Here is a 17346-nt window from a genome sequence, read left to right on the forward strand (position 1 = left end):
TCAAACCCAAATGTCTTCAGTGTATATAGCAAAAACGTGATTTATTTTATCCATTTTTATTTCTTTACAACTCCATTTGTCCATTAGCGTGTGCCATTTTCACACGCTAGCTAGACTCACACCGATGACACAATGCCACCAAGCTAGTGTTTTATTAAGAACTGATTCTCATGCATTTTTATGTATTTGTGCACCAAATGCCTCTTGAACTGCACAAGAAAAGTAAAGTGTGACCTTTGTAGAAGACAGACAAATAATGGGATGGGGGAAAGACTAATTCAATTATGGTGCTAAATAATTGCCCTGGTCAGTGCTCTCAATTGCGCCCATAGCTCAAACGTCCTTGAAATAAATTAAGCACTGAGGTGATAAAACTCAGCGAGAGTTTATAATGGATCAGAAAGATGAACATTGCATGTCCCTTAGCAAAAAAGGTTTTGTGGATACAGTCCTTATGAGGAATAATTGAACAGTGAAAAGGATTGTGAACCTGTATAGAAAATTAAATTAACACATCCCTGCTGTACCTGTGTCATGCATTTCTGGTTGTTGAGCGAATGAAAGAGGTGCCCTCAAGGCTGTGGAGTCAGGTCAGGCTTATCTAAGTGTTCTGTTGTGTTGTGTGGGACAGTATGATAAATACACTGCACTCTATACCTCCCAATCTCTGCTGCCTGCAGCAGAAACACAATGGAAGGATTTATGAGTACAGACAAAAATGTACTGGGTGCAATCTGCCTCAGACAATACATTTTAAAACCTGCAGCTTGGAATCTAGGTTAGAAGCTGATTTCTGTCTCTTTCTCTCTCCCTCAACTACACATGTAAATGAAGCCTCCACATATTCTATTGCTCTCTTTCACCATCTTTTTTGCTGTCCTTCATCTGCTTGTTTTTATATCAATTCATCTCCCTTTCTCTCTCTCCTTTCAAGAATCCATTTGTGACTCCTTCCATCGCCATGTTTGGCTCCACCTGGGAACCAGAGCTCAGAAGTAGAATAAAAAATTAATCAGTTTGCTCTGATCAGAACCAATATTTTAATGTTTTGATCTGGAAGGCTTTTAGACTCCATAGGTTATGGACCATGTTTTGATCCATGGAACTATGTTTGTCATTCAGTAAGATGATCCAAAACATAGCCATCAGGTGTCTTATAATTACTTCCCAGTTGTTGTTATAAAAGCATATGTGACCTAATGGGTGCAGCATAACAAAAAAGGTTTAATGTTGAGTAAAAAAAGTTAATAGTAAGCAAATTTACCTTGGTTCATCCATTAAATGGGCTATAATGATAGTCTAATAGCATCCTATAAAGTTAGGATAGCTATATCGTTCGGTGATGATCTCTTTTCAGTTGCTGTACAGCATATGTAAAATAACTAAACATGTGAGACAAGCTGTTGATCCAAAGACAGATTTAGAGGACAAATATAATGTACATAGATATAATCAATTAAAATAACATTTAACACTTGTGGGCTTCACAGAGCAAAAAAAAAAAAACTAACTAACAGAAATTAAAGATTCTGTTTCAGAACAATTAACTATTAATGATGACTACATTTTTGGCATTAATTTCTGTTCCAAGTAAAATACCATTTCCATTCTCATATTCTGTTCTCAAACCAGCTTCTGAGTCATTGTCAGAACATGAAATGTAACTCTCCCTTCCTTGGATAGAGACACTCACTCTCTCTGTCTCTCTCTCTGTCTCTCTCTCTCTCTCTCTCTCTCTCTCTCTCTCTCTGTTGAATTGAATCTGAATAAGCAGGCTGATAGACTGAGTGGGATCTGAAGGTATTAACTGCTGCAGTGTTCTTGTGTTATGTGCTCTTTTGCAAAACATGGGAAACTACAAACACTAATTAGAATCACACACACGCAGGGTTGCGCTTTTGCATGGCGGGTTCAAGAAACAGCACATTACTCTATCTTCAGATGTGGTGTTTATTGTCAGAAACTGAAGGGAAAATGTGTGCGCTGCCATTTGTGCGTGGGTGTGTAATAGTGCTTATAAAAAGAAGAAGAATACAAACATGGTGAAAGCTGATTGCATGCTGTAGTTAATGGTTGTATTGAACTTTAGAGCAATTCAGTAGCACCATCTAGCATCACAACTGGGAATTTCATACATTACTGTTCAGAAGGGCTGGGGAGTGTTGATAAAGCTCATCATCACATTCCAAATACATCAAAGTAACAGATGGTAATTAAGCATGTATTGATAAATTGATGAACCCATTCTTTTAAAGGCTGGTAGATTATTCTATGTTTAAAGAATGTCTTACAAACCTGACACAGCCTGTTTTGAGTGGACTGTTTGCTCTGTCTTGCTTAAAACTCCACCCAGGCAAATCTTACACAGAACTGTGAACCAGACAGAAAACAGACTTCCAAAAACCTAATACTGACATAGTTTCTATGTACTTTTTAACTGTTATTTCAAAGCAATTTGAAGCACCCACCAAATGACATTGCATTCCAATTAAAAAAAGTTTTTGTTTTCTGTCATAGGACAAAAAATGAAAATCAAGACTGTTGTTTCAAGGTATACTTTAAGTTCCAGTAGTAATATTTAGAAAAAAAAGATTGCAAGAAAAGACTATGTAAAACGGAGCTTGTCAACAGTGGTAATAGCAGATAATCAATTAAAATACACAGCAAATGCTTTCTTTAAATTGAGGAATTTCTTCTATGCCTAAAGCCTCCTTAGTAAAACACTAAGCTTTGCATGTTTTGATGTGATATTTTATATTAAAAAAAACTGCTGTCAGTTTTACTACATTAAAATAACTGTGCCACAAATGGTGATGGCTGCACCAAAGCCAGACAGCATTGAGAGCAAATTAAGGCATTATGTAACAATTGTACCTTAAATAACAGCTTTAAAATCATTTTAAATGGTACACTAACTTGTAATAGTTAGAATGGTGTCTCTGTAACATCCACTGCAAACCCAGAATGCCTGTTATAATGGTATGTACTGGGCAGAGCCTGTTTATGAGGTGCCTGGCCACTTACTATTTCCCCTGTTATATCAAAAACAATAGAGCAAAACAGCAGAGGGTGCCCACAAGTGAGTCTTCAATGACTAAGAGTGACTGGAGCTAAACAGCTAAAAACAAAAAGTTAAAATAGTTCCTAATAATTTGCCAAGAACTTTCCTTTAATTTTAGAAAGTAGCAGGATGTATTTCACTAAGAGAGCAAAGAAAACACACCTGCATGTTTCCTTTTTTCTACAGCATACAGGTTTTGGGCAGCAGGACCCTGGCATTGCTGCTAGTGAGTGCTGATTGGCTGGTGAGTGGAGCAGCTCATTGGCTGTTCCTGCTCACTGACGTCATGAACATACATGAGGCACCATTTTAAACCTTTATGACAAGTTTAAATGTGTTTAAAAATACAGCAGTATTAATGCTTTATGCTGCTCTATGTTCAGGATATGAGTGCATTATTTTATCTTACAATGTTTAAGCATTAATAAACTAAATAATAATTGAAATAAAATAATTTTATTCCATATTAACCCATTCATTTTGCTCAGGTGCACGCTCAAATTTTTGAATAACATGGGCAACATTATAAGAGTGGTGATTCTCCTCTCTAAATTCTCTGGAAGAGAGTTCTCGCAAGAACTGTCTAACACTTTCCGACACCACATCACACACCATGGCTACGGGGTGCATTTTAAGACATCCTCAGACCTCAGAATCAGAAAGATATCATTCCTCAAGCTAAATGACTTAGAGTCTCAAGAAAATTGGCCTGTGAACATGTTATACTACCATTTATTTTGAGATACACAATAGGTACGTCATACGTGGCAGTATATGCTCGACCAGGCTTGCATTTGGTCCAATACCTTTTCTCTGAGGCTGTTTGGTCTGATGTTCAGTTTCACTAGATCTGTGACATGACGGTGTTTTTTCTCAAGACTCAAAGTCGTTTAGCTTGAGGAATGATGCCGTTCTGACTCTGAGGTCTGAGGAAGCCCTAAAATGTACCCTGTAGCCCGCCCAGTGCTAATTAACATAAATTTTGCATGTTGGTCAGTTTGAAAACGAAAACAAAGTTGAAAAATAAAAGTTGATAAAAATAGTGAAAAAAAAATCACTACGAGCGACTGAGAGCATGTCACGCGGCAACGTTTTTTGTGCTATCAGCTTCTAAATCGACAAAAAGCGGTAAGTGGCTGAAATATCATGGCTTCTGCTGGTTGTTTAGTCTGCGCAGAGTGTGGCATGTTTAGTCTAATGCCCTTTTCCGCCTCTAGCGATAGCGATAGTGACTGATCCAACTTTGATGTAATGTCCTTAAAACAAGTCAAAATGAGGCTCAGTATTGTGTGTGGCCTCCACGTGCCTGTATGAACTCCCTACAATGCCTGGGCATGCTCCTGATGAGGTGGCGGATGGTCTCCTGAGGGATCTCCTCCCAGACCTGGACTAAAGCATCCGCCAACTTCTGGACAGTCTGTGGTGCAACGTGGCGTTGGTGGATGGAGCGAGACATGATGTCCCAGATGTGCTCAATCGGATTCAGGTCTGGGGAACGGGCGGGCCAGTCCATAGCTTCAATGCCTTCATCTTGCAGGAACTGCTGACACACTCCAGCCACATGAGTTCTAGCATTGTCCTGCATTAGGAGGAACCCACGGCCAACTGCACCAGCATATGGTCTCACAAGGGGTCTGAGGATCTCATCTCAGTACCTAATGGCAGTCAGGCTACCTCTGGCGAGCACATGGAGGGCTGTGCGGCCCTCCAAAGAAATGCCATCCCACACCATTACTGACCCACTGTCAAACTTTCATGCTGAAGGATGTTGCAGGGAGCAGATCGCTCTCCATGGTGTCTCCAGACTCTGTCACGTTTGTCACATGTGCTCAGTGTGAACCTGCTTTCATCTGTGAAGAGCACAGGGCGCCAGTGGTGAATTTGCCAATCCTGGTGTTCTCTGGCAAAGCGTCCTGCACGGTGTTGGGCTGTGAGCACAACCCCCATCTGTGGACGTCGGGCCCTCATACCATCCTCATGGAGTCTGTTTCTAACCGTTTGTGCAGACACTTGCACATTTGTGGCCTGCTGGAGGTCATTTTGCAGGGCTCTGGCAGTGCTCCTCCTGTTCCTCCTTGCACAAAGGCGGAGGTAGCGGTCCTGCTGCTGGGTTGTTGCCCTCCTACGGCCTCCTCCACATCTCCTGGTGTACTGGCCTGTCCCCTGGTAGCGCCTCCAGCTTCTGCACACTACGCTGACAGATACTGCAAACCTTCTTGCCACAGCTCGCATTGATGTGCCATCCTGGATGAGCTGCACTACCTGAGCCAATTGTGTGGGTTGTAGAGTCCGTCTCATGCTACCACGAGTGTGAAAGCACCACCAACATTCAAAAGTGACCAAAACATCAGCCAGAAAGCATAGGTACTGAGAAGTGGTCTGTGGTCCACACAGTGTGTCTTGCTAATTGCCAATAATTTCCACCTGTTGTCTATTCCATTTGCACAACAGCATGTGAAATTGATTGTCAATCAGTGTTGCTTTCTAAGTGGACAGTTTGATTTCACAGAAGTTTGATTTACTTGGAGTTATATTGTGTTGTTTAAGTGTTTAAGTGTTCCCTTTATTTTTTTGGGCAGTGTATAAGATCACTAAACTCTAAAGCATTCGTCGTAAATGAAATTATAAGCAATTTTTTTGTCTTACTGAAACATGGGTTAGGGCGGCACGGTGGCGCGGTGGGTAGCGCTATCGCCTCACAGCGAGGAGGGCCTGGGTTCGATTCCCCGGCCGGGTGACCAGGGTCCTCTCTGTGTGGAGTTTGCATGTTCTCCCCGTGTCTGCGTGGGTTTCCTCCGGGTTCTCCGGTTTCCCCCCACAGTCCAAAGACATGCAGTCAGGCCAATTGGACATGCTAAATTGCCCCTAGGTGTGAGTGTGTGAGTGTGTGAGTGACTGTCTGTGTCTGCCCTGCGATGGACTGGCGACCTGTCCGGGGTGTATCCTGCCCGAAGACTGCTGGGATAGGCTCCAGCATCCCCCCGCGACCCTGACGGAGAAGCGGCTTAGAAAATGGATGGATGAAACATGGGTTAGACCAGATGAATATTTAGCTTTAAACGAAGCCACGCCTGTAGGCTATAATTATGCACTTAGGCCAAGATTATCAGGCAAGGGAGGTGGAGTCTGTATAATATACCAATACTCTCGATATCAGTCAGAAACAATTTGACACCTTCACTTCCTTTGAGGTCCTTTCTATTCACGTTACAAATCCAATCACAAAAAAGAAGGAGTTTTCATTATTTAACATTTACAGGCCACCAGGGCCATACTCTGAATTTCTAAAAGAATTTAGTGACTTCGCTGCAAACCTGGCTGTGTGCAACGATAAAGTAATAATTGCAGGAGATTTTAATATTCACTTTGAGAAGGTAGATGACCCACTAAAAAAGGCATTTACCTCAAAAATGTAACAGGGCCTACACACTACTGTAGTTATACGTTAGATTTAGTTTTGACACTAGGTCTTAACATAGACAAGCTTAATATCCTACCACAAACCACAGCATCTCCGACCATTACCTAATTTCATATGAGATACGACTTAGCCATAATATATATACGTCCCCTCATTATTCAACAAAGCGCTCAATAAAACCTTCTACCGCCCTAAAATTTATAGAAAATCTCCCAGAGCTATCAACCCACTCCACTCCACTCCATCAGACCCAGTGGAACTAGATTTACTAACCGATTATTTAGAAAATACCTTCCCATCCACTTTAGAAAATGTGGCACCACTTAAAATAAAAAGAATAAGGCAGAAAAAGCTCGCCCCGTGGTACAACGATAAAACCCAGACCTTAAAACAAACAGTTCGGAAATTAGAGCGGAAATGGCGTCAAACCAAACTGGAAGTGTTCCACTCTGCCTGGAAGGCAGCCTTATAGAGTATAGAAATGCTCTCACTGAAGCTCACTCAGCATATCTGGCCTTGCTGATCAAGAATAATAAGTATAATCCTAGAATACTGTTTAATGTGATTTCCCAAATCACAAAAAATCAGGCAGGTACTGAACCAGAAATTCCAGCCACTCTCACTAGTGAAGTTTTTATGGACTTCTTTAATAATAAAATTGAAAATATTAGACAACAAATTCAACCCACAGTATCAAATTCAAATCCAGCTTGGCTGTCATCTGACTTGGCTGATATAGAACAAAATACAGCTGTAGAAAAGAGCCTGGAAACTTTTTACCCACTCCCACAGCTAGAACTAGAGAAGATTATCTCTTCTGTAAATTGCAAAACCTGCATACTCAATGCAATTCCATAAAAATTACTCAAAGAAGTACTGCCAGTTATTATAAACCCTATTTCAACTATTGTAAACTCGTCCCTTAGTCTGGGCCATGTACCCAAAGCTTTTAAACTAGCAGTTATCAAACCCCTGATCAAGAAACCAAATCTTGTTGTCGCCGTTTTGTCTAATTACAGGCCTGTTTCTAACTTACTGTTTATATCAAAGATCTTAGAAAATGCTGTGGCCCAACAACTTAGTTCATATCTACACAAGAACCATATATATGAAAAATTTCAATCTGAATTCAGGCAACACCACAGCACTGAGACAGCTCTAGTTAAGAAACTAATGATCTTCTTGCCTCTGATCAAGGCTACACATCTCTCTTAGTGCTACTTCACCTTAGCGCGGCTTTCGATTCAATAGACCATAATATTCTCTTAGAAAGGTTAGAAAACATGGTTGGAATCACAGGGACAGCCCTATCATGGTTCAGATCTTACCTATCAGAACATTATCAGTTTGTTATTATTATTGATGGAATAATGGAATTCCGCAGGGGTCTATTTTAGGACCATTATTATTTACACTATACACGTTACTGTTAGGCACAGTTATAAGTAACCATGGCGTAAACTTTCATTGTTATGCAGACGATACTCAACTGTACATATCAGCCAAGCCTGATGACAAATACAGGTTAAAGAAAATGGAGGACTGTGTAAAAGACGTGAAAGGCTGGATGTCACGTAACTTCCTCCTATTAAACAGTAACAAAACAGAGGTTCTCCTTCTGGGTCCAAAATTAGCAAGAAGTAAATTACCAGATTTAATCTTAAATGTCACCGACTTTCTGGCCACACCTGGCTCAGCAGCAAAAAATCTTGGCGTTATAATAGATTCAGATTTATCATTTGATCAACACATAGGCAGCATCACTAGGACAGCTTTTCTACATCTTCGCAACATTGCCAAGATAAGAAATGCCCCATCCCTGTGTGATGCAGAAACACTAGTACATGCTTTTATTACTTCTAGGCTAGACTACTGTAACGTGCTACTGTCAGGATGCACGGGCAGGAATTCCAAACTCCAACTAGTCCAAAACGCTGCAGCCAGGGTCCTCACTAAAACTAGAAAATTTTAACATATTAGTCCAGTGCTATCATCACTTCATTGGCTGCCTATTAAATTCCGTATTGATTATAAAATCCTTTTATTGACTTATAAAGCCCTACATGGTCTTGCTCCCTAGTACTTACAAGACCTTGTTTCTCATTATGGGCCATCACGACCACTCAGATCACATAGTGCTGGCTTATTAATAGTCCCCAGAATTCAGAAGGTTTCAGCTGGGGGAAGAGCTTTTTCTTATAAAGCCCCCAAACTCTGGAATGATCTTCCAGAAACTGCTCAGGACACAGTCTCAGTCTTTAAGACTAGGCTGAAAACTCACTTGTTCAGTTTAGCTTTTGGTAGGTAATGTTCCCCCCAGATAAAGGCAGCAGATCCAGGGGTCCATGGACACAGGGAATTATAGTAAACTGAGACACTGGTGCTGTCGTCCCGCTGCTCGCACGCGGTCAGTCAAGTTTGTGGACGGTGGAGCAGAGGGATGCCAAACTGTTTCAGAGTGCTGCCGTGTCTGTGTGTGCTTCTGGTGCTCTCCTTCTAGCTAAGCTGTCATAGTCAGATCTGCCGGAATCATTAGGCACACTCTGTAAATGTTTACAACCCCTGTTTATGTACAAACGGATAGAATGAAACTAATTCCATCTCCCTGCTTTCTTTCTGAGTATACAATCACCCATATGTCCGGCCGGACACTGAAGGACGACCGAATGCCGAGCCCTCCTGCTACCCACTTCTGACCAGCTGCCCACGCCCCAGCTGCCACCACCTGCCTTGGACTAGCTGCCCACCCTACACTGATGTTCTCATAGACTCCGAGCTATTCCTAATACCAATATTACTGCTATTAATATTAGTAGTATAATCACTTGTAGGTAGTTTGACCAGAGGAGGATGGGTCCCCCCGGTGAGCCTGGTTCCTCCTAAGGTTTCTTCCTCAGTTCTGAGGGAGTTTTTCCTTGCCACTGTTGCCCCTGGCTTGCCCACCGGGGGGGTTTTTGTACATTCTTACACTGCTGTTAAAACTTTGTCTTTTCCGAAATTCTGTAAAGCTGCTTTGTGACAACATCCATCGTAAAAAGCGCTATAAAAATAAATTTGATTTGATTTGAAAAATGTAATGTAAATCTCCAGCAGGTGGTGCTGATGTTTGTTTGCTTTTGCCTTTTCATTCTGACACTTAAAGCGTGGCGACGCTGAAAACTGGATCACAAACTATCATTTTGCTGTTGATTAATCCCTTTTGCATTTTCATTTTAATTTTGCAGATATGCAGCCTATCGCTATGAAAAATTAAATAACATGAACTTTACATTTTGATTTTAGTTTTGACAAATATTGTTTTTTCATTTTAGATTTGGCCATGAAATCCTAGAATAATGACTAAAATAAAATGACAAATAGCTGTCTCATGGCTAATGGGAAAATGAACAAAAATCCGACAACATATGTACATCAATGCTAATGTTATTTACAAAAGATTGCAACATAGGCTGTAACATTATCTGTGTCCTCCCTGTCTCACAGAGTTTTGTAGTTTTTGCAGATGTCAAAAGCCATCTGACTTCAGAACAATTTCGGCCTAGCATGCAAAGAAATAAATGTCTCACAGCAAAAAGTTTGGTCAGTCTTTGTCAATCTCATGCCAAGTAAGCCTTGAAACCTAGCCTCCTGAAATAAAATCTTGTAATATTACTCTACCATGTAAGTCAACATGGTTCTTTCTCTTCTGATGTTCTTTGCAAGTGTTATGCCAAATTCCATCTCCCCAGGAGAATTTGACACCCCTTTGCATGCATGCAGGCATATGGACACTACAGATCACACTAGCGATTTTGGTTGTTTACATAGAGAAACATAGAAATTGTGAGTGTATCCTGTAGCATCCACATGTTTGCGTGATGCGTGTGCATGCCAAGGGGAGTCAGATTCTCCTGGGGAGTTTAAAATTTTTTTTCTGCAAATACAAGTGTACATGAGTGGGTCTCATAGAGCAATTTGTATTTACGACAGTGGTGTAAAAATCAAATACACTCTGCAACTACACGGGGAGCCCAAGAGGAAAAAATACCAATTCTTGCATAATGCTGATTTAAGTAATGAAGCTGAATATGCCATTATGATCAAAAATGCTAAGACAAACACAGAGAGAGAGAGAGAGAGAGAGAGAGAGAGAGAGAGAGACTGAGAGAGGGAGAGAGAGATGAGGCAGAATTAAGGAAGTGCAGAGGAAGAAAAGAAGCTTGTCTAATTGTGTTCAAAACTTGTCTTTCAAATTTAGCTTCTTTTGTTCAACCCATAGAGAAGTCAAGAGCTATTACTTTCATTTTTTTTCATATTCATTTCATATTTCATATTCAAAACTAAATGAAATAAATAACATTTTTATATTTTCCCATTTGTTTCAATATAAAGAACAGTGAAAACAAGACAAAAAAGTACATAATGTATTTCCCTTTTTGCAAACAAGAATACTTACTCATCAAATTTAATTCAAAATAAAATTTCTTTGAGTCAGTATGTCACAGTGGATTCTCACTGACAGCATTTCACTAATGTGATTAGTTAGAAATAATTAATATCAAATTACACCATCCTTTTTTTATCGCTGCCAATAACTGAGATTTCTAAGAGTTAATAATGATTCGGATGCATTAAAATTTCAGAGACTCTCAAGCTACCTGTTGAGTAGCAATTCCATCACACCACAGCATTAAAGTGTGCCAGCATTTGAGGCAGATCTGTCCACATACCATGCCACACTCATCTTAGCAAAATTACACAAGACAGGTAAAGGATTCTGATCATGTATTGTGCAAAATATCAAAGCAGTGACATAAATTCTAAAGGCCTTTTAAGATAGTAATGCAAAGGCACAGAAGCAGTAACCAGTGTACTCACGGTCATTGCATGTTGTGCCAGAATAGGAGGTCATGGAGCAGTCACAAGTGAAGTTCTCCCACTGCTGGATGCACACTCCAAAGTTGGCACAAGAGTCCTCCTGGCATGTGGTGCTGGGCCCTGGCATAGAAAAAGAGAGGAACATGAGTCTACGGAAATGACAGGGACCGGCACATACTGTATGACTACTGTGGTCTCCATGCACCAACACATACTAGGTAGTTGTCAAGGAAGCAATACCATGCAAGGTCACTTAACAGGCCAGAGGCAGTATGTAATGACTGCATTTCACTGACATCAGTCAGGCCAAGAAAAAAGAAAGGTCATTAAAAGAAACTAATTTGCACAAATGAAATGCAAAAAATCTGAAAAAATAAATAATACAAAGAAAGTGAAGTCACAAAAAAGAAAAAGAGAAATGAGACACACTACAGCAGAATTTTGCATATGTCTATGAGAACGTATGCAATCGTTTCAAACTTCAAAGGGTATTCAAACCAGATGTGTTTTCATTCCACACAAGCTGAATGATCTCACACTTCTCCAATGGCAACAGCACAGTTCACTGTCCAGCCAAACACGTTCAAAGTACTAGCAACATTTTTGTTCAACCAATCATTTAACCAAACACACTGCAGTTTTAAGATCATATTATGATGCTTGCTGTTTCACATTGATCTCAGTACCACATCCTTCTGGGAAATGTAGAACAAAGAAGGAACAAATAGAAAATGAAAAAAACCAAGGCAAGTATGAAGAAGCGCTGCCTTCAGAACAAGTCTTGAGCAGGTCACTACGAGTAGAAGGCATCTACAGTCAAACAGATAGACTTACAATGCCCTCCAGAATTATTGGATCCCTTAGTTAAAAAGGGGCTATAAAAAGTCTTATTATATCTTATTAAAAGTCTTATTATTTATCAGCTTGATCTTACATTGAAAATATAAGAGCAAACTACCTCAATGAAGTAAAACTATTCAAAGATCAAACTCATTAAAAAAATGAACTTTTTTTCAAAAAACACATGTTTAAAAATTATTGGTATTCATACTTTTAGCATTTTGTGTTGGCCTCATATTTCTACCTCAGTGAAACAGAAAGTCATGGATGCCAACTTTAACCCAATGAAAGGTAAGATTTCTTTCTCAGGCCATGAAAAAGCTAAAAAACAAAAGATATTTTTCATAGCTCTTATTGCCCCATCTTTACCATGGGCATCAATAATTTTGTAGGGTGGTGTAGCTGGCTGAAAGCACATATTTGGAGCATTGCAGAACAAAAACATAATTAATGAACTTCAGCCAGTGGTGTATGCATGTGTCTGTGTGATTTTTTTTTACACAGAATGAAAGACAATCTACCTTGCAAGTCAGCTTTGGTGAAACCAACTGTGTTAGCGAGAGAAGACAGAAAGCAAGGGACAAAGCAAGGTTAGTGTGGGCTGGGGTGGGATTATGGCAGTGTGTGTGTGTGTGTGTGTGTGTGTGTGTGTGTGTGTGTGTGTGTGTGTGTGTGTGTGTGTGTTTTGAAATACTGAAGAGTCAACAGGGACCGGGAAAAAGTGTGGGTATGGAGAAAAGGTTAGTATTTAATGCAGGATGCTATTCAGGCCAAGGGTTCTGAATCCAGTCCTAGTCTCCCCACACTGTGCACATCTTGTGCTTTGTGTCATGTAGCACACCAGATTCAATTTTTTAACTAATTAAGGAGTTCCATATGGGCTGATTCCATTGTGTAGATCAGGAAATACACAAATGTGCATAGCACTGGGTCACCAGGACTATGATTGGGAACCCCTGATTTAAGCTGGCTTAGAACAGAATATTGACTTTTTTTTACATAACTTCAACACCAAAACAAATATCTTTTGGCAAGAGCAATGTGATGTATTTCTGCTTTTGTATCAGTTACACTGAATACTGAGGCTGCACTGCCATCAAGTGGTCACACAGCCACTCAGATCAGCAGCATTTGGCAACAATAGTATTTATGGATAATATATATAGAACTCCTTTAAATATCTAGAAAAAATATATATTTTCAAAAGCGTGTCATTAATAAACATTGAGAAACATGAGAAACGAAAAGTTACAGGGCTTAATTTAAGGTTAGGCATGGTTGGACAAGACAGTGGAGACAAAAAAAGCTCCATTGAGCTTTGGATTGGTAGGTTGTCATTAATAACAGTCATGATTAATTGGTTTAAAAAACAAGAAAATTAACAGATTAAAATTTACTGTATTATTACTGTACTAAATAGTTCAAAAATCACATAACAACAAACTTTTTTGAAAAAGAAACATGTCTGAGAGAGTCTGCTTGGACACAGACATTTATGTAACTTTTGCCACATTTATACATTTTCTGCTAACATATTTTTAGCAATGTATTTTGAAGTCTATGGCTATGCAAGGCTATGCATGCATTCAGTTAAGTGATTTTGTTCTTGTTTGGTCTTTTCTTTTTTAAATTCTGATTAATCATCAAAATCATCAGAAAGCTGTTCAATAGTGTCAGTCCTAATGTACAGTAAGCAGTGTGTGATAGGCTGAGTGGTTGGAGCCACAGAACAGAACTCACCTTCACAGCCACGTTCAATCTGGCCACTGCGGAACAATGCGTCGTTGATGAGGTCTGGGAGCCGGCCGTTCAAGTCCACTGAAGCCAGACATCCTTGGAAGCCCTCTCGAGACACAACCAGTTTGGGCAGGCTGTGGTACATGTTGGGTCCCAGACCTGCCACAAACAGATCACCTAAACCACAAGAGAGGCAATCAAATGCCACACTATAGTAATAGTCCAAAGACGACAAGTATAATATCTTAAATCATTAATATTTTATAGAGCACGGAGAGAAAAACTGGTGAAAAAAGCATAGATGTACTTCACTAAAACATTATTAAACTATGTTTTCTGTTATGACAGAGACTAGACTTGATTCTCAGGAATAGAAATAACTTTAGCACAACAGGAGATGTATAAATATACAAAAGATGTATAAATATCAATTTAACCTTATACCTTTCAGATCAAGGTTCTTAGCGCCGTTGACCACTTGGCTGACCGATTTGGTGTCCACCTTGAGAGTGTGAGTGTTGGTGGCGTCTCGTGTAATGATCACACTATGCCACTGGTTGTCATTAAGAGGACCATCACTGTTACCTTTCAGCAGGCTGGGTCCATTTCCCAGGTCAAAAACATAGTGTATGTACCTGAGAGTACACACAAAAAACAAGCATTCCAACATTCAAAACAAGTGCACTTAAACGAAGTACAGTCTTCTGAAGTACACACTGACCACCATTCCAGCTTTGCTGCAGCTCCTGAAATGCACTCACATGGCCCTGAAAGAGAGGCTACTTGTTCGAGAGACAAAAAGGACTGGCACACTGTTCATATTCTGAAACCATGGCCTGGCGCTCTAGTGTTTTACTACATGACTGAGTAACAGTGGCTGCATTGTTCTTTTTTCTTTTCACTAAGCAGTCTGCAGTATGCAGGTGTTCTGAGGCCCTGGGCAAGGGCCACATATTTTAAGTACTTGGACGTCCCAAATGTAAGCTCACCCTGAGCAGAAACTACTGATATAAATTTGTATAAACAATGAGATCACACCGGATTAATGACGGTTCTGCTTGGTCCTGTTTGTAGTGAGATGTAAAACTGGTACGTTAGTGTTATGCCCCAGCAATAAGTCGTTTGATTTTTGTAACTAAGTTGTTTCGTTATTATGACGATAAAGCAGAGATGCATTCTGGGTAGTAAGAAGTAGCGTTTGTTATGCACATGTCATTGTCAGTTGTGTGCTCATCCTGCCTGCGGTCATAGCTCAAACTTTCTCTCCCTCTTTGCTAAGGCATTGTCTGTGAGTACAACCTATATATTACTTGTATGCAGACTAGTTATACGCTGTGTTCGCTAGCATCTTTATGCATAACTAGTTACATAGTTAAGCTAGTTATGCTATGCTGCTTATCTATATGCTATGTTGACGTGTATGCTAATTGAAACGTCTCGTTGTAATTGTTACAGTTTCACAAGATTCTCACTAAACCTCATGGAAAGAATTATCCGTGTCCTGGAGTTTTTTGAGAGTGTTTAAACTGATTGGAATCCAGCCCATGAAAGTTAGGAAGCAGAACCTGGGTAACACTGCACGTGTCATTGTTAATGAAATCGGTTTGCCAGAGTCTGAAAATCAATAATGAAGATCTCAGTGGTCGATTAATTTGTTTCCAGCCAGCCAGCCAGCCAGGCAGCCAGAGTGATCAGGCGAGCAGAGAAGGCCAAATACTGACCTGTTGCTTAGTTATTCAGAGTACACTCTGTTTCCCCCTCAGCTACTCACTTCTCTACTCTTTTTTAATCCATTTTGCGAAATGGGGAACACAAACAGCGAAGCTAGTTTACCATCCAGGTCTGCGCCTCTGAACTAAAGCCTTTATAACGCGTGCAACGTGTATGTTTTTAAGAAGACCAATCTGCGTGAGAGATCAGGGGGCACAGGGGCAATTGTGAATGTGGCTCAGGCTGTGACTCACAACGGAGCAGTGTTGGTCAAAAAATAAAAAAAAACAAAAACATGCAATTTTACTGGGAGCTTCACACCAAGTCTGAGCCAGTTATCTGGTTAATCGCTCTGAAAATGTTTTAAGCACTGCAGCTAAACGGGGCACAAAGTACATCCCATTCAACAAAAACTGACACGGGGAGTCCCACCGCCTATTACAAGAGCGAACTGAAGCTACAGAGAGGGATTCTGCAGGTAATTCCTCAGCGGAGGAATTCAGGGTTCTGCTTCAGCGTCTGCTTGTTGTATTGAGCGTTTGTGCTCTGCTACGAGAGAGACCCGCCATCCTGACACACATTTGTTTGGGCTGCAACCACAACAGCTGAGTCTGATAATAACACATCTGTACAACGCGATCCGATTAAAGATTTACACAGCATCGCAATCCATTTCGGAAAGACAGCATTAATATACGTCTGTTCATTTTCAAAATGTGACAGCATTTTTTTAGTGCATAAAATTGGACTTTGCGTGAATAGGTCTTTAGCCCTGTAGTCAAAAACATCCCTGTTTTGTGCAGGTTTGCACCAATCTGGGCTCATATATTTTAATGCTCTTGGAATCATCTAAATTTGAGAAATACCTGTGTTGTGCCAAATTTGGCACCCCTGCCATAGATGCAAACCCCTCACGGGAGCGTGCATGCAGTGTCTTTTGCTTGAAAGCGGAGGTAATTCACTTTTACTTTACATTGATTTGAAGAACTTGAAAACATCGATTTCATTTATTAACAATACAATAAATCACTGTTTTAGAGAATAGCAATTGCCCAGATGTTCTTCGGAAGTACAATGACTCATAAATAGTATTTTAAAAGTATATTGTAGTTTAATTATTCTACAACATAGCAGTTTGCATTGACCTTGTATGCAGAAAAGACTTGTACGTACCTATTTGTCAACAAAATATGCGCATGAATTTCATCTACTTGTCACGTTTCTCACCAGTCTGGATCAGATTCTTTCGTTTTTACACTCTAAAGGCAGTGCCTTTACACTCTAAAGGCAGTGACTCAGGAGATGCAACCCATTATAAATCGGGATACACTCTTATTGCTGCCATGTAACTTGTATGGATACATACTATTTGCAAATACATACTGCTAAAGTCATTTCATGGTAGACTCAAAAGAAAGAAAATGACAGGGAAATGGCCATCTCTCAGGAAAAGAACCCTCTGGTAGATCTGCCTGGGGGGATGCCGCATCTATGATACTTGTATAGGTTTCATTATGTTGGTCACAATTATGTGTGATTAAAATATAGTTGTGCCTTTTAAGGTAGCCCACCTATCAGAAAGTGCACCTACTCTAAAATCTGGCTTCTTTATTATTACATCTATTATATTTATAAAGGTATCATATACTGGTCCAACATATGTGTGATTAAAAACATAGTTGTGTCAAGAGAAAGAAAGTTATAGGGGGATGCCTTTTAA

At 40.1% G+C, this 17346-nt stretch overlaps 1 protein-coding gene across 19 annotated transcripts in view; it reads right to left on the reverse strand.

Moving 5' to 3' along the window:
• nrxn3b (neurexin 3b) overlaps positions 1-17346 on the reverse strand; it is a 327545-nt gene that overhangs the window by 172938 nt on the left and 137261 nt on the right. For 10 of the 19 annotated variants that reach the window (XR_005130195.1, XR_005130194.1, XM_037537691.1 and 7 more), the window contains 3 exons: positions 14361-14551; positions 13920-14093; positions 11340-11459 (listed from right to left, as the gene is read on the reverse strand). Coding sequence is in view for 16 of the 19 variants with exons in the window: in XM_037537691.1 (XP_037393588.1) it covers positions 11340-11459; positions 13920-14093; positions 14361-14551 (485 nt within the window). In the remaining 3 variants the exon portion in view is untranslated. Of the gene's footprint in view, positions 1-11339; positions 11460-12700; positions 12728-13919; positions 14094-14360; positions 14552-17346 lie in introns of all 19 variants that reach the window. The other 9 variants (XR_001856481.2, XM_017681460.2, XM_037537680.1 and 6 more) reach the window with 1 other exon arrangement.

This window comes from Pygocentrus nattereri, chromosome 4 (assembly GCF_015220715.1).
Source record: "Pygocentrus nattereri isolate fPygNat1 chromosome 4, fPygNat1.pri, whole genome shotgun sequence".
Taxonomy (NCBI): domain Eukaryota; kingdom Metazoa; phylum Chordata; class Actinopteri; order Characiformes; family Serrasalmidae; genus Pygocentrus; species Pygocentrus nattereri.